We start from the raw sequence: 18,184 nt of genomic DNA, 5'->3' as shown, positions 1-18,184 counted from the left end.
GGCCGTTTCCTCTTGTCCTGTCACTCGTCACCCGAGACAACACTGAGCCCCCCCGGCTGCCCCCTCCTGTCAGGGACTTGTGCAGAGCCCCAGGGTCCCCCCTGAGCCTCCTTTGCTCCAGGCTGAGCCCCTTTCCCAGCTCCCTCAGCCTCTCCTGATGCTCCAGACCCTTCCCCAGCTCTGTTCCCTTCTCTGGACATGCTCCAGCCCCTCCATGTCCTTCTTGTCGTGAGGGGCCCAAAACTGACCCCAGGGTTTGTGATGCCTCAGCACAGGGGACAGTCCCTGCCCTGCTGGTCCTGCTGGTCACACCACTTTGGATATGAGCCAGGATGCCCAGGGCATTCTCAGCCAGCTGGGCACACTCTGGCTTGTGTTCCTGCCTGGCACAGTGACCATCAGCCCGGGGGAGGAGTGGCCCAGCAGGCAGCTCTGGCCGCCTGTCCCCAGGGAGGTAACAGCCCGTTCCTCACCCCCGGGCCGATCCTGCCCCCCAGCCCCACATTCCTGCCCCTGGCCACGGCTGAGCCGGAGCAGCACCGATTCCCCCAGGAGAGGCTGAGTCAGAGACTGGGAATCCTCTGTGAAGGATGAGCTGGGATTGCTCTGCTCCCCTCCAGCACCCAGAGTGCCCCAGGGAGAGCTGGCAGAGGGAAACCCGGCGGGGTCCGTGCCAGGGCTGTGGGTCAGAGCTGCAAGGGGAATTTGGCTCCCACCTCCCTCTCCCAAGCCCAGCTGGAGATGGCTTTAAGCAGGGGAAGGAGAGAGTCTTTCCCATCTTCAGGCTCTGGCAGAGCCAGAGTGACCACTGGGAAGCAGGAGCCCCTTTTCCTGTCACCAAGGGCTTCCTGGTGACCTCCCAACTCCAACCATCAACTCTCGGATTGGTTCGGGTTGGAAGTGACCTTAAAGATCACCTTGTTCCAGCCCCGGACACCTGCACTAGATGAGGTTGCTCCAAGCCTCATCCAGCCTGCCCTGGAATCCTCTCCATGCTCATGACACCCATCTATGACCCCCTCTCCTGGCCTGCAGGAAGGGGTGCTGCCCTGCTGGCTCCATCCCTCTGGGGTTTGTGTCCAGGGGCACAGGGTGGGCTCACGCACTGGCCTGGATTTACCCACACACAATCGAGCCCTGGTGCCCTTTGGGTTTATCCCAAACCACCACAGGGCTGGAGGGGTCACCCCGGGAATCTTTTGTGATCCTTGGATATACACAGGAAGCATCTGCCTGGGCTAAAAATTAACTGGGAGACAGGGAGAAGTTCCCATTCCCTGCCTGTGGCTCAGCTGAGCAGGGGCACAGACCCTGGTGGGTGGCACCTGACATGGGACACCACGACCATGGGACACCATTCCTTGGGGTCAGACTGCTCCTGCTGCATCTGCCCCATGTCCAGCAGGCTCCAGGCCCCCGGGCCCTGTTCAAGGCATCAGCTTTGCCCTTTTCTCACCAGGATGAGCGGGGGACACCTCCAGGAGCTGGGGCAGTGTGGGACCGTCCCTCACTGACCGTGCCGTGGCTCACCCTGGGGCACTCAGCAGAGCTGGGCTGGGCTTTGCACAGTGACAGAGAAACGAAACCCTGAGCTGCTGTGTTTGCTCCTTCACAGCTTTCCAGGGCATGGACTGGGGTTGGAAAAGATCTCTGAGATCATCAAGTGCCACCTTTGACTGACCCCCAGATTTTCAGCCAGCCCAGAGCACTGACAGCCACATCCAGGCGTTCCTTGGACACCCCCAGGGATGGGCACTCCAAACCTCCCTGGGCAGCCCCTTCCAACCCCTGGCCACCTTTTCCATGAGGAAATGTGCCCCTGCTGCCTGTGCATCCCACTGCTGGCTCCTCTGTTTTCCCTAAAGGAACGTGGGTGCTCTGAGGAGCTCAGGCAGCCCTTCCATGCAGAGGGGCTCTGCTCAGGCCCTTGGCAACGTTCAGGACATGAAGAACAGCAAAGTGCCCAGCTCAGACCCTCTTTTCTCCTGGAGCAGCCTTTCCTTTCAGTGGTTCTCTGGGTTCAGAGACCAGGGGATGGCAGTGAGGTGGTGGGGATGGGGCTCACGTGGGCAGCAACCTCCAGCACATCCCTCACCTCACCCGGGACAAAGACTTTTCTCCTCCTGTCACGGAATCATGGCAATCAGCTTGGAAAAGCCCTCTAAGACCAGCAAGTCCAACCATCAACCCAGCAGTGCCAGGCCCACCACTAAACCGTGTCCCCAAGTGCCACAGCCACATGTTTTTGGACACTTCCAGGGATGGGGACTCCACCACTGCCCTGGGTTTGTGTGAGCAGCACAATGACTTCTGGTGAGGATTATGGAAAATACGTCCTCATGCAAAGAGAGGGGAGCCTGCATGGGTGGGGCCTTGGGGACCACCAGCAGCCAAGGAAGAGGCAAGAAATCCCTTCCCGTGGGATTAACCTGACCCAAACTGGGCTGGGACCAACATTTACGGATGGGACACCCCCTGCTGCGTGCTCTCCCAGGGAAGCACAGCACGGAGCTCACCGGGAACTCCACAGTGCCCTTGGTTTGGGGCAGGACAGGGGTGTGGGCAGCAGGGACAGCCCCATGGACTTTTCCTTCCCCCCATCCCCCCTCCTCCGGCCCTGGGAACCGATAGTAAAGCAGGAAGGCTCTCTACCCCGTATTTACACTGGCGGGATTTGACTCCGTACTGGAAGCGGCACTGCTCGTCGGCATCGTAGGCCTGGCCCGGAGCCACCGTGGGGTAGATGAAATCCTGCTTGGGAGGAGCGTTGTTCAGGCACAATCCCATCCCAGAGCTGCAACCAGAAAGGGAGAATCAGAGCTCAGGAAGGCCGAGGGGAGAGAGAGCACCGGGGTGGGATCGGCAGCCGCCACTCCCGGCTCCACTGGGGTTGAGAGGACAAATCTGGGTCTGCTCTGGGCAAGAGAAGCAGCTCTGAAATCCCTCCAGCTGTGTGCCCCAGACTGGGAAGCACATCCTGGTTCCAAGGTAACTCTGGAGGTGTTGATCTGAGGGTTCACAGAATCCCAGGATATCCCAAGCTGGAAGGGACCCTCAGGGATCATCAGTGCAGCCCCTGGCCCTGCCCAGACACCCCAACAACCCCACCCTGGGCATCCCTGAGAGCGCTGTCCAAACGCTCCTACAGCTCTGGTAGCCTCGGGGCCGGGACCATTCCCTGGGGAGCCTGGGCAGTGCCCAGCAGCCTCGGGGGGAAGAACCTTTCCCTAAGATCCATCCCAGCCCTGACCCAGCTCCAGCCGTTCCGCTGGCTGTTGCCAGCCCCTGGCTGTCCCTGTGGCAGAGTGCAGGCCGGTGTGCCCAGGCCGGTGTGCCCAGGCCGGTGTGCCCAGCACCCTCAGTGGGCAGCGGGTGGGCAGAGGGGCTGCTCCCCCACCCAGCTGTGAAGCCCCAGCTGCGAGCAACCGGAGCCCCCAGCTCCAGGCCCAACCTCCTGCTCACCAGAGCTCTGTAGGAGCATCCAAACTTGGCCAGAAACGCCTCTCCCTCCCCTTTTCCCGCTGCTCTCTGAGTTCCCCCTAAATCAAGGCCGCTGTCATCACCCCCATCCCCAAATCCTGCACACCCCATGTGCCAGTGGAGGCTCCTGGAGCCCGGGGTGGCCAGCACGGAGCACGAGGAGCAGGAATGAACTCTCCATCCTTCTGTGGCCCTGCCAGGAGCTCGGGGTCAGCGGAGGACGAGGCAGCCTGGCCGTGCCACGTGCCTCGGTCACCAGCGTGGGGGACAGGCCTGGCTGTGGCCGAGCTGCAGGACAGATGTGGGATTTGCTGCTGAGCCACGAGGTTTGGCCGAGCCCTGCAGGACAGAGGGAGCCCTTCGGGGAGGAGCCGTGGCTGCTCCTCTTGCTGCGTTCCAGGAGCTGAGCTCTGCTGTTCAGACTCCCCAGGGGCTTCCCTCCACACTGACCCCACACTTGTGCTGCTTCCAGTCATCCTTCAAGCCCTGCCAGTCCTTCCTTCAGGAAGTGCCATTGTCCTACAAAGAATCTCACCGAAATGGATCCCCACTGATTGTTTTGGGATAGAAACCCAGGGGCTGCCGGAACCCTGCACAAGGGTTTGGCTCAGGCGTGATGACAGCCTTGAAACTCTGGGATTTAGGAGCCTAAATCATGGAATCATGGAATGCTTTGGGTTGGGAGGGACCTTAAAGCTCATCCCAGTCCACCCCCTGCCATGGGCAGGGACACCTCCCACTGTCCCAGGCTGCTCCAAGCCCCGTCCATCCTGGCCTTGGACACTGCCAGGGATCCAGGGCCAGCCATGGCTGCTCTGGGCACCCTGTGCCAGTGCCTGCCCACCCTCACAACAAAGAAATTCCTCCTAATACCAAATCTAAACTGCTCTCTTCCAGTTTGAATCCACCCCCCCTTGTCCTGTCCCTCTCCTGAATCCTAAAGGTGCTTTGGAAAAAAAGAAAACCAAAATCTTTCCCCTGCTGTGCTCATTCACACTGAAAACTCCTCCTCACTGCCTGGAGAAAGCGCCTGCACCACGCAGACCCAGTCCTGTCCCCAGACCCTCCTTCCCCACCACACCAACCCTTCCCTGCAATTCCTTCACTTCAGAACCACCCAAACGCCTCCAGGAGGGACTGATCTGTTTGGGAAATTTCTGGACGTGGGGAACCCAAATAAAGCTCTCCCAGCTGCAACACAAATGGGTTTAGATGTTCAACAGGCAGGAAAAACACGGGAAAGCCTAAAAGAAGGAAAGAACGTGGCTCTGGGAGACGAGAGAGAAAGCGCTGGGGGATTTGGGGGCTTCGTTTGGCTTTCCCCACTCTCTGAAGAGACTGGGGGAGGCTGGAGGAAGGGCAGGGAGAGGTGGATTCCTTACTCCAGGAAGCTGGTGATGTAATCCCTGCTGCACGTGGACCACACGAACGGGTTGGTCTTCATGGTGATGTGAGCAGCCATCAGCTTGGCCGTCTCCTGGCCCCGCGAGCCGCAGCTGTTGCCGACGCCGTCGTGGTTCATGCCAAACCTGGAAACGGCCGCGGCACGGAGAGGAGAAGGTCAGCCGGGCTTTGACACGGATGCCTCAGGATTTCAGCTCTTGTGCTGCTCACACATTTGTAATTCTGCAACTCCAGGCTCTGTAGGAGCCCAGAGTGCCGAGAATAGTTCTCTGCCTGTTTTTAAGGGTTTTTACCCCGCCTGGACAACACTGGTATAGCTTTAAACCTTGGAGAAAATTACCAACAGTCAGACAACAGCTAGAAAAGACAGCGGTGTGAATTAGGTGATAGACTACGATGTAAGATTGTCATATGGTGAAAGATTTAGAGGTTTTGGGCTTCTTTTTATAGTAAATAGATAAGAGTAAAAAATATCAAAGTGGAGGATTGTTGTCGTTCTCTAAACCTTCTTCTCCTTCTTCTACCACTCCATATTTTTCAGTAAAAGTAGTTTGGATTGATTGGATAGAGAATTCCACAGTTCCTAGTCGTGTTACTGAATAATTGGTAAGAAAGTGAAAATAATGTACGTTTTTAGTAACTATTGGTTAAAATGTCTTTAAAAGGCCGTGTAAATCTTGATAATTGGTCTTTCTCACTCTCACTCCTATTTTTCCTCCTTCCATGCTGTACCTGGGTCACAGTGGCTCCGTTTCTCTGATAAGACTTAATAAACAACTATCTGGAAGCATTGAAACTACAGAAGACATCTCGCTTCATCTTCTAAACGCCTTGCAAGGACTTTCAGCAAATTCTCTCCCATCAGGAGAGACTCAATTTAGGGCCCAATAAAGTGTCAAGACTCCACACAGCCTGTTAGCTGCTGCTCTCCCATCTCCGTCAGACAAAACAATTCCTCTCCAGGCCTGAAAATCAAGGACACCTCACTGCCTCAGGCCTCGAGAAATGTAAACAACAGTGAGCTGGTGGGGAGCAAACCTGGAGTAAAGGACTTCACTACCTGAAGCTGTAATTGGAGGATTAACCCCCAATATGCAAATGGACCAAACTTATAACGATGCCTTGGAGTGGCTTCCTGAAAACAGAGGCTAGACAAGATGAAGGGAATAAAAGTGGGTATTTATAGAGGGCCTTCGATAGGAACACCTTGGGCAGCCAAAAAGCTCCTGAGGGGCTGCACCCAAGATGGGCCCCGGGTCACAGGTTTTTCACACTTTTATAAGTTTGGTCTATTTGCATATCAAGGTTAGTCCAATTACAGTTTCAGGGAATGATGTCATTACCCCAAGTTTGCTCCCCCCTTCCCAGAGGCTCAGTTTACATATTCTGGGGCCTGGGATAACAAGGTGTCCTTGAGTCCAGGCCTGGAGAGGGTTTGTTATGTCTAACAGTAGCTAACAGGCTGTGTGGAGTTTTAGAGTTGCACACTAAAGCAGTACAGGGTCTGAAAATAGAAAAGCTAAATCCCAAGGCATCAATTAAAGCATGAAAACCCGTGACCCATTGTCCATTTTTTGGGTGTAGCCACTGGGTGGGCTTCGTCTGCCCTAAAACTACTTGAAGGCCCTTCAATTCATAGAACTGCTTTTTCTTCTCTCGGTTTGGTCCAGCCTCTGTTTTCAGGCAGTCCCACAAGGCATCAACACATCTGGATCATCCACAGAAGGGTTTCCAGCCGCTGTTGGCAGGACCAAACCAGCAGGAGCTGCCCGGGGTGCCCGTGGTGCCGCACTCACGTGTGGCCGATCTCGTGGGCGATGGTGAAGGCGGTGGCCAGGCCGATGTCCTCGTTGATGCTGCAGCTCCGCTCCCGCTCGCACATCCCGCCCACGGGGGCCAGGCCTGGGGAGGGGGACAGGGCTGTCACACAGGGCCACCACAGGGCGTCTGAGGGCACACGGAGGGGTGTGGGGACTGCCCGATGTGCTTCACACTCTGTAACACTGGGCGCAACCAGCTCCCTCTCACCAGAGCACGGGGCTGTGGGAGGGACTCATGGCTATTACGGGATGTGGTCACTCGGCACTGATGATAAATTAACAGTGACAGGCTCAGAAATGCTAAGACAGGGTCAAAATCCTCTGAATTTCATATCCAAATGGTGCAGAGGGGAGAAGCCCTTGGCACAACCCCAGTGGGGGAATGTCAGATGGGCTGTACCAGCTCTGGGGCACCCAAACCTGGCCAGGGAGAGCTGAGCAAGCCAGGATCCAACCTTGGTTCTGCCTGGCAACCAGCAGGAATCCAGCCTGGCACCCACCAGCCTGGCTCCATTTGGAGGACTGGATGATGCTGATATTCCCCCTGAACTCTGACAGCAAATTTCCTCTGCCCACCCCAGCAGCACCAACTGTGCCTCTGCCCCAGGCCAGGGAAGGATTTGAGCCAGCCCAGCACCTCCAGCCTCAGCCTCCCTCCCAGGCTCCTCCTCTGCAGCCCCATCAGGTCAGAGATCCAGCAGCTCTCCCCTTTGCAGTGATCCAGGGCAGAAATCCCTCCCTGCCTGCTCGTCTAGACCAGGGCGAGACAAATGAGGAGCTGCAGCCAGGGAGAGCTGCAGGGTCTGTCTGTGTCAATAAAGAACTCCCTTTACAGGCATCACAAAACCGCCGGATTTCTCCCTGCCCAGCCAGGAATGCTCCACCAGGCCATGGACAAACCCTAAATGTGAGTGGTTCTTAATCATCGGGCTGGGCTCAAGCCAGGGATGGAGCAGTCCTCAGGGCTGCTGGTTTGGTGTTTACAGAAGGAAGGAGAGGCTGGAAAGCACTGCTCTGGTCCTGGCTCTGCTGCTGGTGCTGGGGCAAAGCTTCACCTTCACTGGGAAGGGATGGAACAGCTGGGAAAGGGGAAGGGGACAGGTGGGAAAGGGGATGGGACAGCTGGAAAGGGAATGGCACAGCTGGAAATGGAATGGGACAGGTGGGAAAGGGGATGGGACAAGTGGGAAAAGAAGAGGGACAGGTGGGAAAGGGGATGGCACAGCTGGAAAGGAATGGCACAGCTGGAAATGGAATGGGACAGGTGGGAAAGGGGAATGGCACAGCTGGAAATGGAATGGGACAGGTGGGAAAGGGGATGGGACAGCTGGAAATGGAATGGGACAGGTGGAAAAGGGGATGGGACAAGTGGGAAAAGAAGAGGGACAGGTGGGAAAGGGGATGGCACAGCTGGAAAGGAATGGCACAGCTGGAAATGGAATGGGACAGGTGGGAAAGGGGAATGGCACAGCTGGAAAGAGGATGGGACAGGTGGGAAAGGGGATGGGACAAGTGGGAAAAGAAGAGGGACAGGTGGGAAAGGGGATGGCACAGCTGGAAAGGGGATGGGAGAGGTGGGAAAGGGGATGGCACAGCTGGAAAGGAATGGCACAGCTGGAAATGGAATGGGACAGGTGGGAAAGGGGAATGGCACAGCTGGAAAGGGGATGGCACAGCTGGAAAGGGGATGGCACAGCCCACCCTCGCCACATTCCCGAGGTTCTGCGTGCTGCTGGGAGCTGCTGAGGGGGTGTCAGGATCCCACTCACCCAGGGTGCCACAGGGCTTGTTCTTGTAGATGCAAATGTCGTACCTGCGGAGGAGAGAAGGCAGCGTTAAGGACATGTCTGATTTTGGGGGCTGTCATTTCACCGATGTGTTCACATCCAAACCATTCCAAACCAGCCTGTGGGACGTTCCTGGGACGGGAAGCACCAATGGTGACAAGCAGGACATCCCTGGTCCAGGTTATACAATGCCCACTTTGCCCAGACTGGGATTCACTGAGGGTTTTTAATAATGGCATTTCCTGTCCTTCAACTCTGGGACAGAGCTGAGCCAGGCCAGAGGTTTGGTTTTGATGAAACGTGGTGGTAGAGCATGAGCAGGGAAGGGAACGGACCTGGGGAAGGGTCTGGAGCCCCAGGAGCAGCTGAGGGAGCTGGAAAGGGGCTCAGCCTGGAGCAAAGGAGGCTCAGGGGGGACCTTGTGGCTCTGCACAAGTCCCTGACAGGAGGGGGCAGCCGGGGGGGTCGGGCTCTGCTGGCAGGGAACAGGGACAGGAGGAGAGGGAACGGCCTCAGGCTGGGCCAGGGGAGGCTCAGGTTGGATATTGGAGAAAATTTCTTCATGGAAAGGATTATCAGGCACTGGAACTGCCCTGGGCAGTGGTGGTGGAGTGGGCGCTCCTGGAGGTGTTAAAAACATGAGCAGATGCGGCACTTCAGGATGTGGTTTGGTGGCAATGGGGAGTCAGTCGAAGGCTGGGCTCGATGATCTTGGAGGCCTTTTCCGACCTCAATTCCATAAATTTGATTCCATAAATCAACAGGGACAAGGCTGTTACAGAGCTGGAGCTCTTTGGGTTTGGGTGGGCCCAGCTCTGCTCCCCAGCACTCCCGGGAGGCATCAGGCACAGGGGGGAGAGGACAGGGCCAACCTCTGCTCTGTAAGCTCAGGTGCAGGAAATGGCATCAATCAAATAGAGAAACCCAGAATCCCAGCATGGTTCGGGTTGGAACTTTAAAAATCATCCAGTTCCACCCCCTGCCATGGCAGGGACACCTTCCACTGTCCCAGGGTGCTCCAAGCCCTGGCCTGGCCTGGCCTTGGGCATTGCCAGGGATGGGGCATATCAGCACTTCTGATTAAAAAATCGGTAATTCTGATTAAAAATAAAATAAAAATAAGGAAAACATTTCAGTTTGAAAACATGTTCCATTTCTAACCCCGCTGTGGTTTCATGAAAACGCTCAAGTGATTTTTTGTATTTTTTCTTCTTTCAGTTCAGTGCTGTACTGAGAATTTCCCAAACAAATCCAATCTGGGTTGATTCGAGGTGACTCTTCCCTCTGTTCCTGGCCTCGATTTCCAGCCTTTGCATCCAGGAATCCGCTGTTTTCACTTCATTAGGGAACAAGGAAAGGCAAAACAAGGAGAGCAAAAACCTCCTCCAAATGGAAACGCAGCACCCTCAAAATGGGAAGAGCCAGCAGCTCCAAAAGAGTTTGGGTTAGAGAGGGAACATTCTCATGTCCCTGCAGAGATAAACATTTGGGGTTTGCAAATCTGGGCTGAAAGGGGCCAGGCTGAGAGCTGGGTAGGGTGGGACCAGTGGGGGGACCAGTGGCAGCTGGGCTGGGCCACCCCAGAGCCGGGTTGGGGTTGCACCGAGCATTGTGACCCCAGTGCGGGTTTGGGGACACCCATGGGGTGAGGATGGAGGATTGTGATCCCAGTGTGGGTCTGGGGACACCCATGGGGTGAGGACGGAAGATTGTGACCCCAGTGCGAGTTTGGGGACACCCATGGGGTGAGGATGGAGGATTGTGACCCCAGTGTGGGTCTGAGGACACCCACGGGGTTGCACCAAGGATTGTGACCCCAGTGCGGGTTTGGGGACACCCATGGGGTGAGGATGGAGGATTGTGACCCCAGTGCGAGTTTGGGGACACCCATGGGGTGAGCAGGACAGGGGATTGTGACCCCAGTGCAGGTTTGGGGACATCCATGGGGTGAGGACAGAGGATTGTGACCCCAGTGTGGGTCTGGGGACACCCATGGGGTTGCACCAAGGATTGCGACCCCAGTGTGGGTTTGGGGACACCCATGGGGTGAGGATGGAGGATTGTGACCCCAGTGCGAGTTTGGGGACACCCATGGGGTGAGCAGGACAGGGGATTGTGACCCCAGTGTGGGTCTGGGGACACCGGGCAGGACCGCTCGCCCCGGTGACCCCACAGGGATGAGGGTGCTGGGTGAGAAGTGCCAGCACACGAGGAGTTAAGTGCGACACATTCCCGGGGATGGCTCCTATCCCTTCGGCCCCTGGCACTCCCTGGAACTGCCCAAACCTCTCCGCTGCTCTCAGCAGGAAACCGAGCGAGCGCAGAACATTCGCGGCTTTGTTTTGAGCCTTTAAAGCCTTCGGAGGCTCCGCTTGGACACGTCCCCGCAGGAGAAAAAAGCCCCGAGCTCAGCAAGATCTTATCGGGACACCGGGGATTTATTGGGGCCGGGGCGGATGCGCCGGGCGCTGTCCGAGCCCAGCGAGCGGCTCCGGGCTGGCTCCAACATCTGGAGGGAGGACAGAGAGCTCGGAGCCGGCGTTTGCATCCCACGCGTGCGGAGGGAGGGCAGGAAAAAGCCGCGGTCCCCTCGGGAGGGGGAGAATTTGGGTCCGAGGGGCCCTTTTGTCGCTCCTCTGTGGGGTCTTGTCCATGGGATGTTCCAGGCTCGCGCTGGAACCGGAGCAGGAGAGCAGCGCAGGGATAAAGGAAGCGGCTCCCACTTGGACACTCCCCTCTCCAGAACTTTCCTTTCCTGGCTTTCTCCCGCTCCGCAAGAGAGGGGGGAAAGGCACAAATGTTGGGTTTGCCTCGGGCCTCTCCCGGGATGTTTCACCTCTGTCCAAGCAGGGATTTGTGGGGACTGGAGGGATAATCGTGGACGCAGCCGGCAGCACTTGGAGAGCTCAGCACTCCCCATCCCCTCCATTGTCCTGTGGCCTTCCAGACACTCTGCCATTCCTTCCACTGTGCCTGTCATCCTCTCTGTGTCTCCTTCCCTCCCTCCTTTCCTTCTCCCCTCCCTCCCTGCCATTCCTTCCACTGTGCCTGTGATCCTCTCTGTGTCCTCCTTCCATCCATCCATCCATCCATCCCTCCATCCATCCATCCATCCATCCATCCATCCATCCATCCATCCATCCATCCATCCATCCATCCATCCATCCATCCATCCATCCATCCCTCCCACACCTCTGCTGCCCCAGGCTCGAGCACCCACCATTTCGGATGGGTGTTTTGTCCTGGGTGTGGCAGCTCAGAGCCCTTCACGCAGCTCTCAGGGCCTGACCCAGCACCCAGGTCCCTGCGCTGACCTCCCCTGTGGTGACAGGAGCACAGGGACACCGGCAGGGCAGGGCTGTTCCAAGGAGAGAGCTCATCCTGACACAGAGGCACCTAAAATGAGCTGAGCCACATCCTGGGCTGCTGGCGCCGGTCCCAGTCACAGGATCCTGCTGGAATCCTCTTCCCCTTTCAGAGCAGGGGCTGACAGGGCTCTCCATCCTGGCAGGAAGCTCCAGGATTCCAGGTTGGGCTCCTGTTGCCTTTTGGGGCAGAAACGCCCCGTGGCTGCAAACTGAGCTCCTTGAGAGCCCAGCAAAGACTGAGGGAAGACTGGGGGGTGATAACGAACTGGAGTGGAGGGTGATAACAAACTGAACTGGAGGGTGATAACCATCTGGAGTGGAGTGGAAGGTGATAACCATCTGAACTGCAATAATCTGCATCCAACTGAGGGCCAGGGAGCCTTGGATGAGCCCCTTGGGCAGAGGCTGGGGACAGCTGCCACCTCCCCCCGAAGGGACGGTGCTCACCTGGTGATCAGCACGGCGGTGTCGTGGTTGGCTATGCCGTTCTCGGGGATGGCGTTCCCGTTGCCGTTCCTGTTGACGATGGATTTCTGCCACTTGCAGAAGCTGTCCAGGGATTTCCCGGCGTGGTGGTTGATCTCCAGCGTGGGCTGGAATGGAAGCAGTGGGAGAGTGTGAGCCCAGGAAAGCTCTGGTGAGAAGGCACTGCCCGTTCCGTGCTGGCAGAGTGCTGACACCACGGCAGACACCCCCAGTTTCTCATGGGAAAGCAAGAAAATTGGGGCTTTAGGAGAACTCAAGCTGCTTAAACCTCCCTAAAGTCACCTTATCATGGTAAAAATCAGATTCCCAGAGGTCTCTTCAGCCCAGTCCCCCAGTGACGTTGGGAGGATGTGGAGCAGCCAGACTGCACTGGGGGGGGGGAATTCCTGGGAGTGACATCCAGAGGGGACACACAGGGCAGACACAGGACAGGAGAGGCTCAGCAAAGCCCAGCTTACCTGATCCTCGGTGAGCAGGATCAGCCGGGTCACCAGGATATTGACAATATTGCCCAGACTCGAGTCCTGGAAAAGTTTGGCAACCTGACCTCCAAGAAACAAGAAAAGAGGAGTCTTAAAAATGAGCTCTGTGGCTGGACGAGCTGGGGAGGGCTGGGCACTGCAGGGAGTCGGGGCTGGGGTCTGAACACAGCAATTTTTTGGGAAGCAGGGGTGGGACTAGGACTCCACACCATCACCTGGATTGCAGAATTCCCTAAACCACGTTCAGAGTTCGCTGTCTCAGAGCAGTGAAGCCAAAATCCCGCAGCACCTGCTCCTTGCCCAGAACCCAGCTGGGGGAAGCCCCTGTTCCTGGCATTTTGTGCAGCCCCGGGGATGGAACTTTGCCGAGGGGAGGGCACAGATCCCTCCGGAATAATCGGGGAGGGCACAGATCCTTCGGGAATAATCGGGGAGGGCACAGATCCTTCGGGAATGAGGGAGGGCACAGATCCTTCGGGAATAATCGGGGAGGGCACAGCATCCCTGAGGAATGAGGGAGGGCACAGATCCTTCGGGAATAATGGGGGAGGGCACAGATCCCCCGGGAATGAGGGAGGGCACAGATCCCTCGGGAATAATGGGGGAGGGCACAGATCCTTCGGGAATCGGGGAGGGCACAGATGCCCCGGGAATAATCGGGGAGGGCACAGATGCCCCGGGAATGAGGGAGGGCACAGATGCCCCGGGAATGTGCCGTCTGTGGGTGTTGCAGAGCAGATGAAACGCTTCGAACCCGGATTGTTCGGAAATCTGGCGTCGGCTTTAGAAATGCAAGCCGTGAAAAGCGATCCTGCGGAGGCCGGGACAAAGAGCCGTCCCAGAGGGGCTTTCAGGGGATTGATGGATAACTTCCCAGCCCGTCTCACCTCGCAGGAGGATCCAGCACGGCCGATTCAGGCTGCTCATGGATCCAGCCTGGTACCCCGCCGCCAGCAGTGCCCCAAAGCAGAGCCACAGCTCGGGGGGGCGATTTCTGCCGGCCCCGCTCGCTGCTCAGCCCCCAAGCGTGAGAGCTCCCTGTCCTTACGCTTTCCCATGTGTTTCTCAGCTCGCCTGGCCGCATTTGCAATGCTAATTTGAGCTGGGAGATGCTGTTCAAAGAAAGGCTTTTGTTCTTGCAGCCCGGATCCGCCGTAGCGCGGCCAGACCGGCCAGATTGACCTCTCCGGCCTCCGGGGTCCCACTGCTCACCACCAGCAGCAGCAGCCTGGCAGGATTTTTGACCCCAAAGCCTTGCTCTGAGCCTGGGGAGAAGCCACTGCCAGCCTGCAACAGATCCGATTCCCCCACTGCGTCCCCATCCCACTCCTCGCAGGAAAAGTTTTCCCAGCCGGGATATTTGGGGTGATGAAGAGGAGTTCCCGCCCAGCCCGCCAGGTTCCTGGTGTGGGTGTAACACTTACAATATTCATGATGGCCAGGATGTACTGCTCGATGTCCCTGCGGCCGTGGTACCCCACCATCATCTTGTCGGCCACCACCAGGGTCTCCACGTAGCGCTCGGTGCTCACCGACCTCTTCAGGGGCAGCTGCCCCCGCTGGCTGTGGTTGCCCGATGGCTTCAGAGGGGAGGGTTTCAGCGTCCTCAGCCACCAGTGCCTCCCCTTCCAGGGCTTCTCATCTGCGGAGGGAACGGGACGGTTCTGGTGCCCTCGGGCAGGAGCTGCCAGCTCACAGGGGTGAGGGGTGGGTTCGAGGGGAGGAAAGGCCACGGAGGGCTCTTTGTGCACCACGTGTGGACACAGAAAATGTCCCAAAGGCAGTCCAGGGCTGTCCCCAGGCTCCTGCTGGTATCTCACCTGCCCTCCTGTCCCCTCCTGCCAAACAGCTCTGTGCCCATCCCACCACAGCCCCAAACCCCTCCGGGCTGCACAGCCCTGCCCTCACCTCTGCCCCAGGCTGCGTTTAGAGACTGCACAACCATAACCTGAAAATGAAGCCCTTGCAGACCCTCTCCTCTTCCCTTTTCCTGCCAGGACCTGGATTTAGGACTTGGCCTTTCCACCACAGAAAGGGCTGCAGCCTCCACAGCAGCAGCAGCAGCAGCTCTGTAGGACTTTGCTTCCAGCGCTGCTGACCTGAGCCTGGGGATGTCCCCAGCAGGGCCATCGGCTCCAAATTCCCCTCCTGGAGACCACCACAGGGTAGGGGAGGTGCCTGGGAGGCTCCGGCCCCACTCCTGCCCTGCCAGCAGATCCAGCTGGATCCTTTCCCCTGCTCTGAGGTTGGATCATCAAACACCCAGCGAGGTTGGGAACACGGGCACACCCCAGGCAGCCCCACAACCTCCCAGCTCCAGCTCCTCCAGCTGATCCAGGGGAGCTCCTGGGGGTGTTCAGGGACCAGGAGTGCTGGGCAGGACAGGGCAGGACAGGACAGGACAGGTCCAGCCTGCAGGACAAGGGGATGGGGTGGCCTTGCTGGGGCCGTTGCACCGTGGTTGTTCTAAACTCCCCTTGGCCCGTGGCTCCCACTGCACATCTCTGCTTTCCAAGAAGCAATCAGGAGCGGGCTAAATTATTTCTGGAAGCTGGGGAATGTGGCAGAGAGTCAGCACGAGGGGAGTCTGCTGGAGCTTCATGCAGCGTGGCTTTGGGAGCTGGGATGGGCAGCAGGCCAGGGAAGCACAGGGCGGCTCCAGAGGTGCTGGTGAGTCTGGGGACACTCAGAGAAGGTGACAGTGCCCTGGTGTCCCCAGAGGCTCCATCCCTTCCAGCAGTGACACCTCATCTGCTCAAGTGTCACCGCTGGGGCAGTGATGGACACCCTGCAGGGACACCCAAGCAGGAGCAGCAGGGCCAGCTCTGCTCTGTCCCCACAAACTGACCCACGAAACACCACCGGGCCCTGCTGCAGGGCTGGCATCTGCCCTCAGCCTCAGGGAGCCTCTCTGGGCTGAGGGAGTGGCATCCTCTGGACCCGCAGCCTTTTGGGCAGACGGCGAAACTTTGCTTGTTCACAAGGGCCAGGGATTCCAGCCAGGCTCTGGGACGGACTGGTGGGACGGGCAAGGACCAGAAGGGCACACGGGGAGAGGCCAGGGCAGCCCTTTGTGGGTCTTTTGGGGGTCAAAGCCCTGGAGGTGCAGAAATGGGGTCGATGTGCGGTCACCATCCTCACTAAACATCCTGGACCAGGCCCCACATCCCACCCTCCAAGGCCCTTTTCCAGCTGGTCCCCATCAGCAGCAGAGTTATCCCCACATGGACAGGACCTGCAGTGACCAAACCCCAAAGCCAAGGCTGTGCTGAGCACACGTGAGCTGTGATTTCCCAACACTCTGCAAATTGGCCAAATCCGGGAGGATTCTTCTGAAGAAAAACAAGAGGTGTTTTTTTCCTCTTCTATTCCATGCTCTATTTACAAATTTTAAAGCCCTGCTGCGAGGAGGAGAGGTTGGGAGCTTCCCAGAGCCCAGGCCACCAGAAATGGGTAAAAGTAACACAGAAAAATCTGGAATTTGGGAGATAAATTTGATTCTTTGCCACGGGGAGCAGGGTGGACCTGTTCTGGCAGGATTTTCCCAGCCTGTTTCGGGCTGGATTGAGGAGGAGGAGGTGGTGGGAGCGTGTCAGAGACTGAAACAGTTCATGCCTCAAACATTGATATGAAAGAGTTTTGCCCATTATCACAAAATATAAAGAGGCTACAACCAAAGAAGCTTCCCTGAAGGTGCCTGACTGGGACTTTGGACTGTAAGTTAAACCACCAAGATAACGCTATTGTTCAATCATCCCGGCCCCCAGGGAAAAACAAAGGAGGCTGAGGGAGAGGAATGCATCCACAAGAAAGCCAAACGCAGCAGAGATTCCTCCCTGGCTGGGTTTGGGGTGCAGAAGCCAGGTTTACTCCCCCCCCCCCCCCCCGAAATGAGGGCGGGGAGGAGGTTTGGGGTGTAACCTCTGCTCAGAGGCACTGAGCACCCATCCTCCCTTACACAAACCGGCCCAGCTGCAGAGCCCCCAACCCCACACGCCACACCCACGGGACATTCAGGGGAGAGGCAGCTGAGGGGGTGTCAGAATCCATCAAAGACCCCCCGAAGTTCCCCCCTGAGTCATTCCTGAGGCCTTGCAGCGCAGGGCTGCAGTGATGCAGCAAACCCGGGCTCTGTTGTAAGAGAAAATGCCAAATTCCCCCCCCAGGGAGGTGCCTGGGTTTTCCTACCCGGCCTCAGCTCTATTAACCCATGGGATTCTGTGCTTTTTGGGGGGACCTTCACCACCAAGACCAGCTGGAGAGGACCAACAAAACATCCTTGGGATCCATGGAGTGGTGATATTTGCCTTATCCTGTCCCTGCCACTCTCTTTCTGTCCAACACATCTACTTTCTATTTCTTTCTTCCTCTCTCTTCTCTCTCTCTCTCTCTCTCTCTCCTATTTACTATCAAATAAAACCCACACTGCTGCCACTGGCAGATGGTCTCGTCTGCACCTTGATTCAGGCAGAGGCATTTCTCAGGACTTTAACGAGCGGATCACGACAGAGCACGTACCCAGCACTCCGCAGGCTGCGTCCATGTGCGGGTACTGCAGGGACGAGCGCTTGTACACGACGTGGGGGCTGCCCTTGCCCTCTCCCCCCGCGCTGACGTTGGCTCCAGGGCTCAGGGGCTCGATGAAATATTCCTCCTCGTCCGCCACGATCACCCCGTGCTGCAGGAGGGAACAGAGGGGAGGCAATAACCGAGGTGCAGAGAGAGCTGCGGGACAAAGGTGGCTGCTCGCAGTGAGGGTTTTGCTGATTGGCCCCGACTTTCTGGGGACTGACAAAAGTTGTGGAGGAATCCTGCACAAACACTGAGCTGCAGGAACCCACAGAGCAGAGGAAGCCCAGCCAGATGGTGGTGGATGCCTTGGGACATCTGTGTTCACTGAAGTCCTCTGGAAATCACGGTCTGAGTTATGAATGAGTTGTTTCCTATTCCACCCACTCGGTCTCAGCAGGATCCCTGGGGGATCCCAAACACCGCCCGCTCAGACACTGCAGCTCCGAGCTCAGCCTCCCCAAAAAACCCTCCCGAGCAGCTCAGCACCATCGTCACCAGCTGGGAACTCGGAGCTGCAAAGAGGGGTGGATACTCAGAGGCTTTGGGAAACACCCCAAATGTTCAAAATCTGAAGGCTGATTAAGCAGGGGCCACCAGCAGAGCCAAACCCCTTCTCTGGAGCCTGCATGGGGCATCCCAGCCCCTCGTACACCTCGGATTGGCCACGTCAGTGAGATGAGCTGGGGTTTGCTGCCTTATTTTAGGTTTTGATTCTTTGACTCAATCTCTGTGAGCCCAGGCTTTGCTCTCAGAGTGGACCCACACGAGGCAGTGACAGCCAGGAG

The 18,184-nt window shown here is 57.5% G+C and overlaps 1 protein-coding gene across 4 annotated transcripts in view; it reads right to left on the bottom strand.

Moving 5' to 3' along the window:
* ADAMTS10 (ADAM metallopeptidase with thrombospondin type 1 motif 10) overlaps nucleotides 1-18,184 on the bottom strand; it is a 67,429-nt gene that overhangs the window by 21,808 nt on the left and 27,437 nt on the right. For all 4 annotated transcript variants that reach the window (XM_068997062.1, XM_068997063.1, XM_068997060.1 and 1 more), the window contains 8 exons: nucleotides 17,346-17,505; nucleotides 14,252-14,469; nucleotides 12,804-12,887; nucleotides 12,307-12,452; nucleotides 8,474-8,517; nucleotides 6,681-6,786; nucleotides 4,863-5,009; nucleotides 2,653-2,794 (listed from right to left, as the gene is read on the bottom strand). In XM_068997062.1, coding sequence (XP_068853163.1) covers nucleotides 2,653-2,794; nucleotides 4,863-5,009; nucleotides 6,681-6,786; nucleotides 8,474-8,517; nucleotides 12,307-12,452; nucleotides 12,804-12,887; nucleotides 14,252-14,469; nucleotides 17,346-17,505 — 1,047 coding nt within the window. The remainder of the gene's footprint in view (nucleotides 1-2,652; nucleotides 2,795-4,862; nucleotides 5,010-6,680; nucleotides 6,787-8,473; nucleotides 8,518-12,306; nucleotides 12,453-12,803; nucleotides 12,888-14,251; nucleotides 14,470-17,345; nucleotides 17,506-18,184) is intronic.

The sequence above is a fragment of the Aphelocoma coerulescens genome, chromosome 28, assembly GCF_041296385.1.
Source record: "Aphelocoma coerulescens isolate FSJ_1873_10779 chromosome 28, UR_Acoe_1.0, whole genome shotgun sequence".
Taxonomy (NCBI): Eukaryota; Metazoa; Chordata; class Aves; order Passeriformes; family Corvidae; genus Aphelocoma; species Aphelocoma coerulescens.
The sequence above is the reverse complement of the archived record's forward strand: the minus strand, read 5'-3'. Positions and strand labels throughout refer to the sequence as shown.